Below are 17,030 nucleotides of genomic sequence, written 5' to 3'. Positions count from 1 at the left end.
TATCCACAACGTTTTAATTGCAAAATTAGTGTAAAACCCAATTCACCCCCCTCTTGGGTTGTCTATCTGGGCAACACTAGACACTTGAATTCATTTCAAAATTTTATTATAAATCTTCTTTTTGGTTGAGCAATTCACTTTACAAATACTCAATGTTTTGTCATCATCAAAAAGGGGGAGATTGTGGAGTGATTGATTATAACCCTATTTGATTTTGATGAGCTCAAAGCATTTGAGTATATCTTATGTTATACTAATGAATTCAATCTAGTGTTTCAGCCAAAATATTTGTGAATTTATGTTTAATTATCTCTAGCCTTGGTTCAATACATTTTGGCTAAGTATGGAACTCAGTTTGAACCAAAGTCTGGAACGCGAGTCGACTCCGGAAGATTACGAGTCGACTCCAAGTGTTTCAGAAGCTCTGGCACAGACTCGAGTCGACTCCGGCATACTACGAGTCGACTCCGACTGAGAACTGACAACAGGACAGAAGGATGAATCTCAGACCCTGTCACCGAGTCGACTCCTGAAGATTTCGAGTCGACTCCGATGCTTGCCGGAGTTGACCCCGATAGTTCCGAGTCGACTCCAAGGAGTAACAGACAGAAAGACAGAGAAGTTGTTTTTGGACTCTGAGAACCGAGTCGACTCCAGAAGAACTCAAGTCGACTCCAACGGTTGGCGGAGTCGACTCCAAAGAAAGCAAGAGTCGACTCTCAGAGGAATGCAAGACTAAAAGTCAGAGAGCCAACTTCGGTCTCTGAGAGCCGAGTCGACTCCCGCAAAGTCCGAGTCGACTCCGAGGCAGTTCAACTCCAAAGACAGAAGACCAGTTTTCAGGCTCTGAGAGCCGAGTCGACTCTAAGAGAATCTGAGTCGACTCGAGGAAGTAAACCCGAAAGAAAGATCTTTGGATCCCTGAAAACGAGTCGTCTCCAGAAGGCAGAGTCGTCTCCGAATATTGGCGAGTCGACTCCAAGTTTGGCCGAGTCGACTCCAGAACGGGATGGCACTTTAATTCAAATCCTGAACAGTGGGCGAGTCATCTCCAATAAAGCATGAGTCGACTCCAGCAACAGCGAGTCGACTCCAGATCGAGCGAGTCGACTCCGATCCCAACGGACACTGTATCAGGAGTTGCAGATTGTGCAGAACGGCCCTAAAAGTGAGTCTAACGGCTAGTTTTCAATGGGGATTGCTTAAATAGCCAGATTGAACAGTAATAGACACTAAGAAAGCTATTCCATTCAAACAAAAAGGGATTTCCACCTACCAAAGGCTCTCAAGAGTAAATATAAGAGAAAGAAGGAAAAAACGCATTCAACTCCATCCAACCAACGTTCTCCTTCGCATTCAAAGCTCTCCTTCTGACAGCAAATCTTGAGCACATTCAAGAGGAGTTGAAGAGTTTGAGAAGCCCCTTTCTCTACCTCCAAAAATCTGTTTGAGGGCTTCTAACTCTTCTTTGTTTATATTGTTTAAATACGCTTTTCAAGAAGCTGGAATCAGTATATCCAACTAATTTCAAGTCAGTATCTCCCTAGACAAGCCACTAGTCCTTAGTATTTCTTAAATATTTGGAGTGATTGATTAAAACCCTATTTGATTTTGATGAGCTCAAAGCATTTGAGTATATCTTATGTTATACTAATGAATTCAATCTAGTGTTTCAGCCAAATATTTATGAATTTATGTTTAATTATCTCTAGCCTTGGTTCATACATTTGGCTAAGTATGGAACTCAGTTTGAACCAAAGTCTGGAACGCGAGTCGACTCCGGAAGATTACGAGTCGACTCCAAGTGTTTCAGAAGCTCTGGCACAGACTCGAGTCGACTCCGGCACACTACGAGTCGACTCCGACTGAGAACTGACAACAGGACGGAAGGATGAATCTCAGACCCTGTCACCGAGTCGGACTCCTGAAGAATTCGAGTCGACTCCGATGCTTGCCGAGTCGACCTCCGATAGTTCCGAGTCGACTCCAAGGAGTAACAGACAGAAAGACAGAGAAGTTTTTTTTGGACTCTGAGAACCGAGTCGACTCCAGAAGAACTCGAGTCGACTCCAACTGTTGGCGAGTCGACTCCAAAGAAAGCAAGAGTCGACTCTCAAAGGAATGCAAGACTAAAAGTCAGAGAGCCAACTTCGGTCTCTGAGAGCCGAGTCGACTCCCGCAAAGTCCGAGTCGACTCCGAGGCAGTTCAACTCCAAAGACAGAGACCAGTTTTCAGGCTCTGAGAGCCGAGTCGACTCCAAGAGAATCCGAGTCGACTCGAGGAAGTAAATCCGAAAGAAAGATCTTTGGATCCCTGAAAACGAGTCGTCTTCAGAAGGCAAAGTCGTCTCCGAATATTGGCTAGTCGACTCCAAGTTTGGCCGAGTCAACTCCAGAACGGGACGACACTTTAATTCAAATCCTGAACAGTGGGCGAGTCGTCTCCAGTAAAGCATGAGTCGACTCCAGCAACAAGCCGAGTCGACTCCAGATCGAGCGAGTCGACTCCGATCCCAACGGACACTGTGTCAGGAGTTGCAGATTGTGCCAGAACGGTCCTAAAAGTGAGTCTAACGGCTAGTTTTCAATGGGGATTGCTTAAATAGCCAGATTGAACAGTAATAGACACTAAGAAAGCTATTCCATTCAAACAAAAGGGATTTTCACCTACCAAAGGCTCTCAAGAGTAAATACAAGAGAAAGAAGGAAAAAGCGCATTGAACTCCATCCAACCAACGTTCTCCTTCGCATTCAAAGCTTCCCTTCTGACAGCAAATCTTGAGCACATTCAAGAGGAGTTGAAGAGTTTGAGAAGCCCCTTTCTCTACCTCCAAAAATCTGTTTGAGGGCTTCTAACTCTTCTTTGTTTATATTGTTTAAATACGCTTTTCAAGAAGCTATCTTTTTACTTGTTTCAAACTGTTTTTTCTTACTTGATTCAATCAGGGGATTGAATCAAGGGTGTTAAGGTTGGTTGGTTAGCCTAGGGTAAAACCAACGTGTAAGGGTTCGATTGTGATCCCGAAAAAATAATCGGGTGGTTCTAGTCGGTGAGCCTGTGAAAACCGACCGAGTTCGTTGTGATCTCGTAAAACAACAAGTTGGGTTGTGAGCTTGTAAAACAACCGGCTGTAATCCGAGGGATTATAGTGAACTCCCAAGTGAAGCTTGGGGAGTGGACGTAGGAGCAAGGGTTAGCTCCGAACCACTATAAAATCTCTTGTGTTTGTGATTGTTTCATTTTCTCTTCCATTCCCTTCATTCACTGCATATAGTAACTAATTAATCCACTTGAAATAAGTTTTAATTAGTTACTCACAAGGTTTTTTAATTGCAATAATTACTTAAAACCCAATTCACCCCCCTCTTGGGTTGTCTTTTTGGGCAACACTTAAGGATGATTTTTACAGCCTTCCAGTGGTTGTTATCTGGATCAGACTAGTATCTACTCACTACTCCTAGTGAGTATGCCATATGTGGTCTGGTACATGTCATGGTATACATAATAGATCCTACTGCAGAAGCATATGGAATTCTATTCATACACTCTCTCTTTTGAGGAGTTGTCGGACAATCCTTTTTAGAAAGATGGATTCATGGCCCATCGGAAGATAACCTTTTTTGGAATTCAACATGCTGAACCTCTTTAGCACAGTATCTATGTACGTTGATTGGGATAACCCAAGCAACCTTTTAGATCTATCTCTATAGATCTTCATCCCTAGGACATATGATGCTTCTCCCAAATCTTTCATGGAGAATTGTGATGAAAGCCAAACTTTTATTCCTTGTAATGCAGGGATATTATTTCCGATTAAGAGAATGTCATCTATATACAAAACAAGAAATACAATTACAAAACCGTTAGCCTATTTATATATACAAGCTTCTTCTTCATTCTTAATGAAGCCATACGTTCTGATCACCTTATCAAAACGTATGTTCCAACTTCGTGAAGCTTGCTTTAATCCATATATAGATTTCTGAAGCTTGCACACTTTAGATTCATCTGCAGATGTAAAATCTTCTGATTGTATCATATACATCTCTTCTTCCAAATCTCCATTTAGGAAGGCAGTTTTCACATCCATTTGCCAGATTTTATAATCTAAATATGCTGCTATAGCAAGCATAATCCGAATGGATTTGAGCATTGCCACGGAAGAAAATGTTTCTTCATAGTCGATACCATAACGTTGATGGTATCCCTTGGCAACCAGAGGGAAATTGTAGGTCTTCACCTTTCCGTCTGCGCCCCTTTTTCTTTTAAAAATCCATGTACGCCCTATGGATTTTATTCCTTCGGGTGGGTCAACCAATGTCCACACATTGTTGACTTTCATGGACTCCATTTCGGAATTCATGGCTTTCAGCCATTTATCGGAGTCGTACCTCTGCATTGCATCCATATAGGTGATCGGATCCTCATCACTTTCATCAAGCTCAATAGGATCCCCATCCCAGACCAAGAAACCGTAGTATCTATTCGGGTGACGTGGTACCCTACCAGATTGCCTCAAGGATGGCCCTATAATGGGTTCTGGATTTGATTTAATCACTTCAGACTATAAAGGTTTAGTGGGTGGTGTCGGTCCTTCTACATGTTGAATTTCTTCAAGTTCAACATTAGAGCCATTAGTTCCTTCTCTAAGAAATTTTTCTCCAAGAAGACAACTCTATTTCTGACGAACAACTTTTATTCATCAGCAAGGTAGAAATAATAACCCTTAGTTTCTTTTGGATAGCCGACAAAGAAATATCTGTCAGACCTAGATTCGAGTTTGTCTGCTTTTAAATATTTGACGTAGGCTGGACACCCCCAAACCCTAAGGTGAGTGAGCACCGGTTTACGCCCTGTTCACATCTCATGTGGTGTTTTAGTCATAGAATTCCTCAGAACCTTATTAAAAACATAACAAGCCGTTTTGAGTACATATCTCCAGAAGGATATCGCCAGACTAGCATTGCCCATCATGGATCGAACCATGTCTAACAAAGTTTGATTCCTCCTTTCTGACACACCATTGTACTGTGGTGTTCCAGGAGGAGTCCACTGAGAGAGAATTCCATTCTCTCCTAGATATGTCATGAACTCATTAGTGAGGTATTCACCTCCTCGGTATAACCGAAGAGTTTTAATACTCTTTCTAGTTTGTTTCTCTACTTCATTACGAAATAGTTTGAACATTTCAAACGATTCAGACTTATGTCTCATAAGATAGACATACCCATACCTAGATAGGTCGTCGGTAAACGTAATGAAATAGGAATATCCACCTCTGGCTTTTGTGCTCATTGGACCACATAATCAGAATGTACAAGGTTCAATATATCATTGGCTCGTTCACCTTTTTCAGTAAAAGGTGACTTGGTCATCTTTCCAAGAAGAAAGGATGCGTAGGTAGTCAATGATTCACAATCATGAACTTTGAGGATACCCTCTTGAGCTAACCTGTTCATTCTTTTCTTGTTATTGTGACCTAGCCTACAGTGCCAAAGGTAAACATCAGAGACACTATCTATTCTAGGATGCTTACTTGATGTGTACATTACATTAACAAGTTGTGATAATAAGTAGATGCCATTGCTCAATCGTTCATTCATTACAGTAACACCATTCATAATGATATCACAAAAATATTTCTTTATTAAAATTTTATAACCGTTCATGGCCAAAAGGCCTACAGAAATTACATTCAGTAAGAACGATGGACAATAGTGACAATCACTGAAGACAATAATATGAGAATTGAAAACAAGTTTAAGACTTTCTAAAGGTAGAACTGGAACAGATCTTCCATCTTTAACATCAGAATTCTTTTGCTATCTCCAAACCTCTCATTGATCTGAAGTTCCTGCAACGAATTGCAAATATTATAAGGACTACCAGTATCTAATACTAGGTCGAATTATTACAAATAGAGAAATTACAAGGTGTTATCATATAAGTACCTTGATTAGCAACCGATTGCTCTTTTCTCTTGCTTGGCCTATTTGGATCAAGTGAGGCAATGTACTGAGGATACTTCCTCTTCCAGTACTCCTGCTTCTTGCAATAGAAGCACTCTGCCTGACTCTAGTCAGCCTTGATTTTCTTGGTCTGACTTTGTTGAGATGTCTTAGCACGTTGCACCTTCTTATTTTTATTTTTATTTTTCTTCTTCCCTTTCTCAAAAGGACGACGCCCTCCTGAAGATCCTCCCACCACATGCACCGACTCCTTTTGAAGCTGATGATCCTTCTCAAAGGTCTGCAGCAATCTGTGGTAATTCACTGCAGGCTTTGTCATTCTAAAATGAGTAAGGAATGGGCGGTAAGATGAAGGCGGGGAATTCAGAATGGCATCCTTTTCTAGCTGATCGTGTAGAAAAAATCTGAGTGTGTTCAAACGCTCAATCAACTCGATCATGCATAGTACGTGATCAGTAACTGAAGCTCCATCCTTCATTCAAGCGCTGAATATGGCACAACTAGTCTTGTGCCTTTCAACATCGTCAAAAACTCCAAAAGACTCATTCAATATTTGAAGCATGTCTTCTGGATGATTATTCTCGAATCTGCGATTGAACTCATCGCTCATTACAGCCAGCATAATGCACCATACAATGACTCGGTCACTGAGCCATTTCTGATAAATTTCTCGGACCGTTCCCCGGGCATTGGGTGCGGGCTGCTCAGGTACCAAATCTGTCAAAACGTACAGAATCTGTTCGTGCTCTAAGACTATCTTAAGCTTTCTAAGCCAATTGTTAAAGTTAGGTCCTGTCAGCTTGTCGCTATCCAATAGCGATCAGAGCAACAAATTTGTGGCCATTTCTGCATAAAGGAAAATCGACTTATTAGTATATGAATTGACAAAACCTAGAGACTTGAACTTTAGTCTATAGATACTCCTACTATTTTATACAAATTGATAACCTCTACATTCAATTCGAAGAATTACTCTTAACCCTTTAGTGGGCACTAAAATCTACTTGATCGCATATGGGCCTGAGTGTGGCTCGGCCAACCCATGTGCACCAATAGGTAGGTTCTCAACCAATTATTTCATCTAAACAATTTCTAGTGTTTATTTTGCCTCAGGCTTCTCTTCGGCAAGCGTGTGGCACCTCCACCGAAAGTTCTGATTAGGTCCAACCATTAACATGATAGGGTCAGTAAGAACGATGGACAATAGTGACAATCACTGAAGACAATAATATAAGAATTGAAAACAAGTTTAAGACTTTCTAAAGGTAGAACTGGAACATATCTTCCATCTTTAACATCATAATTCTTTTGCTATCTCCAAACCTCTCACTGATCTAAAGTTCCTGCAACGAATTGCAAATATTATAAGGACTACCAGTATCTAATACCTAGGTCGAATTATTACAAATAGAGAAATTACAAGGTGTTATCATATAAGTACCTTGATTTGCAACCGATTGCTCTTTTCTCTTGCTTGGCCTATTTGGATCAAGTGAGGCAATGTACTGAGGATAATTCCTCTTTCAGTGCTCCTGCTTCTTGCAATAGAAGCACTCTGCCTGACTCTAGTCAGCCTTGATTTTCTTGGTCTGACTTTGCTGAGATGTCTTAGCACGTTGCACCTTCTTATTTTTATTTTTATTTTTCTTCTTCCCTTTCTCAAAAGGACGATGCCCTCCTGAAGATCCTCCCACCACATGCACCGACTCCTTTTGAAGCTGATGATTCTTCTCAAAGGTCTGCAGCAATCTGTGGTAATTCACTGCAGGCTTTGTCATTCTAAAATGAGTAAGAAATGGGCGGTAAGATGAAGGCGGGGAATTCAGAATGGCATCCTTTTCTAGCTGATCGTGTAGAAAAAATCCGAGTGTGTTCAAACGCTCAATCAACTCAATCATGCATAGTACGTGATCAGTAACTGAAGCTCCATCTTTTATTCAAGCGCTGAATATGGCACAACTAGTCTTGTGCCTTTCAACATCGTCAAAAACTCCAAAAGACCCATTCAATATTTGAAGCATGTCTTCTGGATGATTATTCTCGAATCTGCAATTGAACTCATCGCTCATTACAGCCAGCATAATGCACCATACAACGACTCAGTCACTGAGCCATTTCTGATAAATTTCTCGGACCGTTCTCCGGGCATTGGGTGCGGGCTGCTCAGGTACCAAATCTGTCAAAACGTACAGAATCTGTTCGTGCTCTAAGACTATCTTAAGCTTTCTAAGCCAATTGTTAAAGTTAGGTCCTGTCAGCTTGTCGCTATCCAATAGCGATCAGAGCAACAAATTTGTGGCCATTTCTGCATAATGAAAAATCGACTTATTAGTATATGAATTGACAAAACCTAGGACTTGAACTTTAGTCTATAGATACTCCTACTATTTTATACAAATTGATAACCTCTGCATTCAATTCGAAGAATTACTCTTAACCCTTTAGTGGGCACTAAAATCCACTTGATCGCATATGGGTCTGAGTGTGGCTCGGCCAACCCGTGTGCACCAATAGGTAGGTTCTCAACCAATTATTTCATCTAAACAATTTCTAGTGTTTATTTTGCCTCAGGCTTCTCTTCGGCAAGCGTGTGGCGCCTCCACCGAAAGTTCTGATTAGGTCCAACCATTAACATGATAGGGTTCAATGTAATCTACTAATAGATGACCAGGCCCGAGTGTGGCTCGGCCAACCCAATCACCTATAGAAGGTACACCTGACTCATCATATTATGAATGACTATTCCAATAGTTAGATAAGCACCAGGCGTGTGGCGCCTCCAATAATTATCTAGCCATTGGACCCATTATCCTCCAACTTAATGGAAGGCTATGACCTAGTTATTTCCATAGCCATTTCATTTTAGGGACCTAATAATTTTAGAGGATTTGATTCAATTGAGAAGAGAAGAGAAGAATCGGCTAATCTAGATCCTCCCACTGACTTCATCAAGTCAGGTTAATAAGAACTAGATTCAATCCGATTAAGGAGCCACCTAAATCAGTCAGACTGATTTTCCTTAAAGACAAGGGTTAACTCGAATCATTAAGTGATCTAATCAAAATGTGATTGACCATGTCAGCCAGGTAAGTGAGATCGGTGGAAATGATATACCATTAACTCGATAAAGATGAATCAGTGCGAGTAGCTCCCAATTAAAAATCACCGGTCAAAACTGCCAAACTTACTTTAGACACCAACTGGCTAATCAATTTTGATTTGATTACTCAAATGACTCGGGCTCAACCTCTGAGCCTCAATCAAGTTCCATCTTGGTCTAATCAAAAATATGAATTTGATCAACTACAACTATTGTATTTGATCTAGAGTTTTCTTGACCTAATCTAGTTACTACTTAATTAGATTTGATCAATTAATTCTAATTAGACCATGTTTGATTCTAGCCCTAGGTCTAACCCAATCTTAAAAACTTGATTTGAGCTAACCTAAATGCCCCAAGAATTATGCAATGTCATTGAATTGAGTTCACAATTCTAGATCTAGGTTTTCATCATCACTTAATTCTTAATTAAGTGTAAGTTTATAAAAATTCAGATCATTATATTATTCTTAATTACATATTAATTATAAAGTTTCAGTTCTTAAAACTTATTTTCAGATCTGAGATTTATAATTAATCATGTTTAATTCAGATTTAATTCATATGCTTTATATAACATATACATCAATATGAATTTACCTAGATCTCATGCATCACATGGAACTGATTTACAGATCTGATTAATCATGCAAAATCAGTAACTAAATCATTCATATACTCTTTAGATCTGATCTAAACATACTTATAAATCTCAGATTTAATTACAAAGATTAAAACAGATTTTAATCTACCTTTCGTTGTTCATCTTCAAGGATCAATCACAGTGGCACCCCAACACACCATAGGAGATCCTATCGAATGGGAATAGAGAGTAACGAACACTTCTTTCTCCTATGACCGGATGGCCTGGTAATTAATCCAATTAGATTACTAAACTACTTAGATTAATACAATTGTTTTAAGCATAAACAGTTTAAACATTCAATGAACCTTGGCTCTGATAACATTGAAAGGAACCCTTGCAGGCTGTATGCATTTATTTTCAAAAAATTACAGCGAAAGCATTTAAAAATTAAACTATTTAATTTTCATGCATGTTAGAGATCAAATCTCTACAAAAAAAATAAGAACCATGATTTCAATATTTATGTAAAGCATGAAATAATGATTGTATGTCCAACATACAATTCTGAAATTTTAGCAACCCTGAAATTTCAGCAACCATGTTTAAGAACTAATCTTAACTTTAATGAGATCAAATCTCATACCTAATTTCTTGGAGATCTTAGATGACTCCTTGATCACGCTTTGCAGCTGCACATGTGTCCGGCCTCTATAGATTATCCACGCGAAGCCCTAGGTAGATCGTCTTCCGCGGAAGTGCTAGCTCGCGTAGGAACACTGCAATGGCTGAAGCTTTCTCCTTCGAAATACTCAACCTTTGATTGTTATTTAAGAAGATGGAGGATGGATGTGAGGAAGAAGGAGAAGAAGGGATGGCGGCCCTCAGAAATTTTTTTCAGAATTTTTTGAAACCTCTAAATATTGTATATATTGAACCCTAGGTGTGGGGGTCTTTTATAGCCAAAAGACCCCCCACACCTCACCCCTAATTTAGCCAATTAATTTGGCTGATAAAATCCCCAAAAAATTCTGGTGATTCGGCAGCTAAGAGAAGATAAGCATATCTTAATTTCGTGCATTTTGGATCCCTAAAAGATAGAAATTCATGCATCCAAAGTTCAGCTGCAGACCATCCTATTTCATGCATCATGCAATCCATACAAATTAGAAATTTTGTCTTAATATTTTTAGGAAGATTTGAGGTGCCATTTTTATATAAAATATAGTTCCACGCCTCCTCTCTTCTCATGCCAATTTTTGGTCAAAAAAAAAGAGGATAGGCATGGAGAATTTTGGAGATAAAACAAAATGTCATTCTTCTCCAAGAAAGATAAGAATGGGTTCCTAAAATTTAGGGATTCTTCTCCTTATCCAATTCTGATTATTTGGACTCATAATCCTCATCAAATAAGGTCTTCTAATTAATTTAGATCAAGCCCAATCCAATTGGGTCAAGTTTCATCAATTGGGTCAAGCTCAATCTACTTGGGTTGAACCCAATCCAATTAGGTCAAACCCTGATGTAGCCCAAATTGAATCCTATTCAATTTGGCTCAATCTAAGCCCAATTACTCAATCAAATTAAGTTCATTAGCAATCTAATTGCTAATTAATCCTTTAATAATTTAATAATTATTTTACTGCAACTTTTACTTAGGATAATTTGTCAATCGAATTGACCAAATTATTTCTGAATGATTTTTAATCATCAATCAACTATTTGATCAACCTAGAAACTTCTATGCGTGTGACCCCATAGGTTGGAACCTAAACCGGTAGTGCAAGAACAACTTTCTATACTAATCGAATGACTATTTAGCAATGATACCCGACGTCCGGATAGGCCGAATAATTGCAAAGCAACATTCAAGAACCCTTAGACTATGATTACCGTATAATTCATCCCTATGACTCCAAATGCTCAGGACGACTTTAGAGTTTACTGTCAACATTTTAATCAGTTCATCTATAATATGTTTCAACTTTACAGATCCTGTGACTCCTCACAAGGATTATCCTTACCAAGGTTTTGCTAAATTGAACATAAGAGCATTATCTCATGTCACCAAGAGGGGTCAATTCCATCTTGACTCACACACTGACTTCGCAAGTACCTGACTGCACCCAGTAACCTTTCATCACCGAATTAGAAACTCATATAGTCCGGTACCAAAATACAGTGAGTTGCTTGCTGGTCACCGTGGTGATCTCAGGTCGGAGGGATACATATACCCATATCTACTCGGAATATCTCTTGACAGCAGAGCGTTCCGGAACTGGTCACGTTCAGTGAAATGTACTACTATACTTCACCTGTGTGGCATATCAGTATCTCTACACTCCTTAGTTAAGAAGACAACCAACAATATGTCACACAATGACCTATTCTTGATAATGCCATTATCCTAGTAATAGCATGTCGTTTGGTCGCGAACTGGTTTAAGGACTCATAGACAAATCCTCCTTTATCTCTTAAAAGAGTCCTAAGGACTTCATCACATCATAAGAGTTCAAAAAGATGTACAGAATATATGCAATAAATGATGCCAAATAACTTTTTATTAATTCATTAATTCATATACAATTCAATCATCAACAGGCCGACGATTGACTTTTAGGACACAATTCCTAACACAATCATCGGGCATTGTCGCTGATAAGAAGAAAGCCTAGATAGCTGTTGCGACCTCCTGCCTAACAATTTGCCAATGCCTCCTAAAGAATACTAGAGGAAAACCATTTGGCCTGGAGATCTTGTCCTCACCTAAGGACCATAGAGCTTCCTAGACCTCCACTACCGACACCAAACTGACCAAGGCTGTATTCTCACTCTCTGAAACCCTCTCCTCCGGATCTGGCAACAAACCCCCATCAGTGTCACTCCCTTGAATGGTCCACCTCGCCCAAAAGAATTGGTCCAAGGTCTGCCTGATCCACTGTTTGCGGAATTTTTGTCTCCAGAAGATCTCCTGCTGCTTGAGAAGAGAAAGATATTTGAACAACCAGGCCCTAAGTTCCACCTGCTCTCCATCGGACAGACCGCACCGTCACTCCTCTAGATCCTAGAGCTTGGCAATGGCCGCTTCCGCTTCCTCAACCCTTCTGAAGATGTTCCCCACTTCTATCCGGTTCCACCTAAGTAGCCGGCGTCTCATCAACTCAAGCTTGCGGGAGACTCTGTACCTGTCATCCCCCCTCACTAGCGTCCGCCAAGCTTCCAACACTATCTCCCACGACCGCGGATAAGAGTGCCAGATCTGTTCAAATCGGAAAATACTACGAACCGGAATGGGGTGCGAAGTAGTCACTAGTACCGGGCAGTGGTCCGAAGCAATCGGTGCAGGTGTCATATCCAAAAGTCTGGGACCCTCTAGATCCAGTTGGTTGTGGCAAAGGCCCTGTTAATCCTCTCCCACACGCGCGCCCTGCCCAACCTGTTGTTGCACCAAGTGAACCGCGGTCCAGTAAAACTGAGGTCGGCCAATCCACTTCTCGAGATAAACTTCTGAAACTCCCTGACTTCGATCTTGTTGGTGCAATACTATAATATTCTTTATTATCATTTTATTATACCAAAAGTACTTTCTCATTTTGATTGCCAAACATATGCTAAAGCTTCACAACACTTTAGAAATATTATTATCAAACAACAAATAGCTCTTTATTAAAAATTTACTTCCAAAAGCTCTATTTTTTGAAAGCTCTACTTTTAAAAGTCTACTTTTAAAAACTCTACTATCAATAACAATTCTAAACAAGACTTTATTATTTAGCAGCAAATCTACCACAACCAAATAAACTTTCACCCAGTTGCGTATCCTACTGACATCCTTATTGGAAGCAGGATCAAAGTGGTAGTCAGGTTTATTTCAAGTGGTAGTAAATGGTAAATGCTGTTGCCGTATTAAAACATAAAGAATTAAGCAGGAAAACTGCTATTTTTATTATAATATAATAACTATCTTTTCTTTTCCATGGAAACAATATGATAACTACTTAGGAGTGAGAGAAGGTGGGTCGAAATGTACAATGACATAAAATTTTAGGAGGTAGAGGTGCAACCGGGACACATGGAACCACATCTGGTGGGAACCTAGCTAACAGGGCTCATATTTGGGTTAAGCCCCAATCAAACTCCATGGGATTCATTCTAAGTTGCTGTAATTAATTCAAAAACTTGGATTTGTTTCGATGTTACACCATAAAGCGATGGATTTGATCTGGTCTACATCTTATTAGACTTGAAACAAATTAAAGTTATCTAAGTTAAGCTCAAATTGATTGAGCCAAAACGACTTGGATGTGGTTAGTTGGTGCCCCTCTCCTGAATACAAGCACTAGAGCGCGCCCTTGACAAACACTAAATTCCTTCCCAAACAAAAATTGAATATGTTATCATCCTTATGCTAGCTTGTAACCATATGCAATTATGCAGCCATGCATGGCGTGATCTGCCAAATGCCTTGTGAACAATCTAAATGGACACTAATGAGGCCCGAAATATGGGTAGGTAGCGTCCGTATCCATTTCAGCAAGATCCAGAATCCATCTTAGTATTATTAAGGCCATGGTTTTAGACCAGAACCAACAACACAGCGCATGACCAACCAAATGGATGGAGTCCAGGTCAAGCTTTTACACAAACCCAGCCAAGTAAATTTGAGATTAGGTTGGGTTGGGTTTGATTGGGTCATGTTCAAGACGATCAGTAAGACAACCTAGGAATAATAGTGTGCTAAAATTAGTCCTGAATAGTAATATTCAAGAATATGCTATCAATTTACTGACTGATAATTTGCCCCAAAGAACACCAATCTGTTCATGCTCGGAGGGTGTAAAAAATCCAAGTTGGAAACACCTTGTCCTCTCCATTTATTTATTTATTTATTTACTTGTCGTGAGAGGGAGCTCTCTCTCTTTGTTCACACGCGGGATACTACGTATGATTTCCACCACATCATGTTGGATTTTTACTAGTGCGTTATTATATATTTATGCTGGTTGCACAACTAAAGCATTAGGGATTAACCAAGATAGGTGCGACGATCGCAATCTCCGTATCCTCAGCGGCTTCAGCAACCCCACTGGCAATTGCCACCGCCATATCCTGGATAACCACCTCCGGGATATCCAACGCCACCATAACGCCCACCTCCTGGATAGCCACCGTTGTATCCACCATTACTACCGCCGCCGCCGCCGCCGCCACTGCCAGGATAGCCGCCGTTGTATCCACCACTACCACCACCGGGATAGCCGCCATTGTATCCACCACCGCCGGGATAGCCGCCGTTATATCCACCACCACCAGGATAACCGCCGTTGTTTCCACCACCACCACCAGGATAGCCGCCGTTGTTTCCACCACCACCACGACCAGGATTGCCGCCGTTGTTCCCACCACCACCACCACCAGGATAGCCGCCGTTGTTTCCACCACCACCACGACCAGGATAGCCGCCGTTGTATCCACCACTACCAGGATTGCCGCCGTTGTTTCCACCACCACCACGACCAGGATAGCCGCCGTTGTTTCCACCACCACCACCACGACTAGGATCGCCGCCGCTATTTCCACCACCACCACGACCAGGATAGCCTCCGCTGTATCCACCACGACCAGGATAGCCTCCGCTGTATCCACCACCACCAGGATAGCCGCCGTTGTATCCACCACCACCACCAGGATAGCCGCCTTTCTTTCCGCCAGATGAGTAGCCACCTTTGTATCCGCCAGAGTTCTTCTGGTCCCCAACACCCTCTTCCTCCACGTTCTTCTCTTCTGCATGTGAAACAATAGTCTGATTAGTTACAACGAAGTAAAAACACCGTTTTAATTTTGACATCTCCCTGGCCTTCGGAACAACACATGCATGCATGGGATATGCATGCCTTGGGCAACTCGATTGGATTGCAGCGTGCATGTGATGGGCATATCGTTAGATAATGGACCAATATATATGATCTAATGACCTTGGTTTCCTAAATACATAATATTTAACAAACCATAGTCATATGATCACTTGGAGAAGAGATCTAGAGGGGAGAAGACTGAAGTCTCACGAGTTTTCTCGGTCATCTCCCTAGCTGTTGCCGCCACCAAGAGTATCAGCAGAGAGGCCAAGAGAACACCAAACGCAAAGAAAGCCTTGGAAGCCATATCTTTCTTCTGCTCGATCGACAACTATGAGAAATTTGAAAGGAGTAAGATGAGAAAAATCGTGTCCCTGGTGCTCCTTTTATAGCTAGGTTCGTAAGGTCATCAGCTGGGGTCATTTATTGGAAGACCGTGATCTCTGATCGTTTGGGGCAGTTGGATGTTAGTGATGATTCGGCTGCCAGCTGGTTGATAGGGTTTGGCAGTCGACTCTTTTTACAATTTTTGTGTCAAGAATGAACCTAATGGTCAATTACAGACGGTTGAGTATTTTCCATGCTACAAAGGCCTTTTCCTATCTCACACCAAAAGCGCTTTTTTTTTTCTTTTTCTTTTTTTTCTTTACTTTTCTTCAAAGCGTAAGTACTGTAGATAAATGCATGGCAACAAGAAGTAGTTGATGAGAAAGGGACATCTGAGGCCTAGCTTCTAGCTTGCACATGTGGTCCGCATTAAATTGCGTGCTCGTTCTCTCCACCCGTGTGAAACAATTTTATCCTTCAATGTGAGTCACACTAGCTTAATTTCTTGGTGGAGAAAGTGTTAATTCACGGAAGATATAAATGCACCTCTGGAGCTCATCGCTTCAATTGATTTCGGGAAATTGGTGACTTTTTCAGAAAAGATGGTAAAATCAAAGTATCAAATTATAATGATTGGTTAGCTATATACATGCGATGCGATGCAGGAGACTGAAGCAATTACTGTGTTTTGTAAAAATAAATAGCAAATAGCTCCTAATAAAATTTTACCTCTTAAAGCTCTATTTTCTGAAAGCTCTATTTTTAAAAGCTCTAAAACCAACAGCAATTCTAAATAGAACTTTAGTATTTTTAGCACCAAATCTACCACTTCATCAAATAAACCTTCACCCAGTTGCTTATCCTACTGCCATCCTTATTAGATGCAGGAGCCAAGTGGTAGTCAGGTTTATTTCGAGAGGCAGTAAATGGTAAATGCTGTTGTGGTATTAAAACATCAAGAATTAAGCAGGAAAACTACTTCTTTTTATTAAAACCATCTTTTATTTTTCCTTGGAAACAGTATGATAACCACTTAGCTAGGGGTGAGAGAAGGTAGGTTGAAATGTACAATGACATAAAATTTTAGGAGGTAGAGGTGCAACCAGGCCACATGGACCCACATCTGGTGGGAACCTAGCTAACATGGCTCATATTTGGGTTAAGCGCAAATCAAACTCCATTGGATTCATTCTAA

General features: G+C 40.6%; 1 protein-coding gene across 1 annotated transcript; it reads right to left on the bottom strand.

Moving 5' to 3' along the window:
- Nucleotides 1–14,473: 14,473 nt before the first annotated feature.
- Nucleotides 14,474–15,879, bottom strand: LOC108511706 (loricrin-like). The gene is made up of 2 exons (XM_017845705.3): nt 15,719–15,879; nt 14,474–15,437 (listed from the first exon to the last, which is right to left on the bottom strand). Exons 1-2 carry the CDS (start codon nt 15,813–15,815, stop codon nt 14,728–14,730), a joined length of 807 nt encoding a protein of 268 aa, XP_017701194.1. The 5' UTR covers nt 15,816–15,879; the 3' UTR covers nt 14,474–14,727.
- Between the last annotated feature and the right edge of the window lie 1,151 nt (nt 15,880–17,030).

The sequence above is a fragment of the Phoenix dactylifera genome, unplaced genomic scaffold (genome assembly GCF_009389715.1).
Source record: "Phoenix dactylifera cultivar Barhee BC4 unplaced genomic scaffold, palm_55x_up_171113_PBpolish2nd_filt_p 002171F, whole genome shotgun sequence".
In the NCBI taxonomy this organism is placed as follows: Eukaryota; Viridiplantae; Streptophyta; class Magnoliopsida; order Arecales; family Arecaceae; genus Phoenix; species Phoenix dactylifera.
The sequence above is the reverse complement of the archived record's forward strand: the minus strand, read 5'-3'. Positions and strand labels throughout refer to the sequence as shown.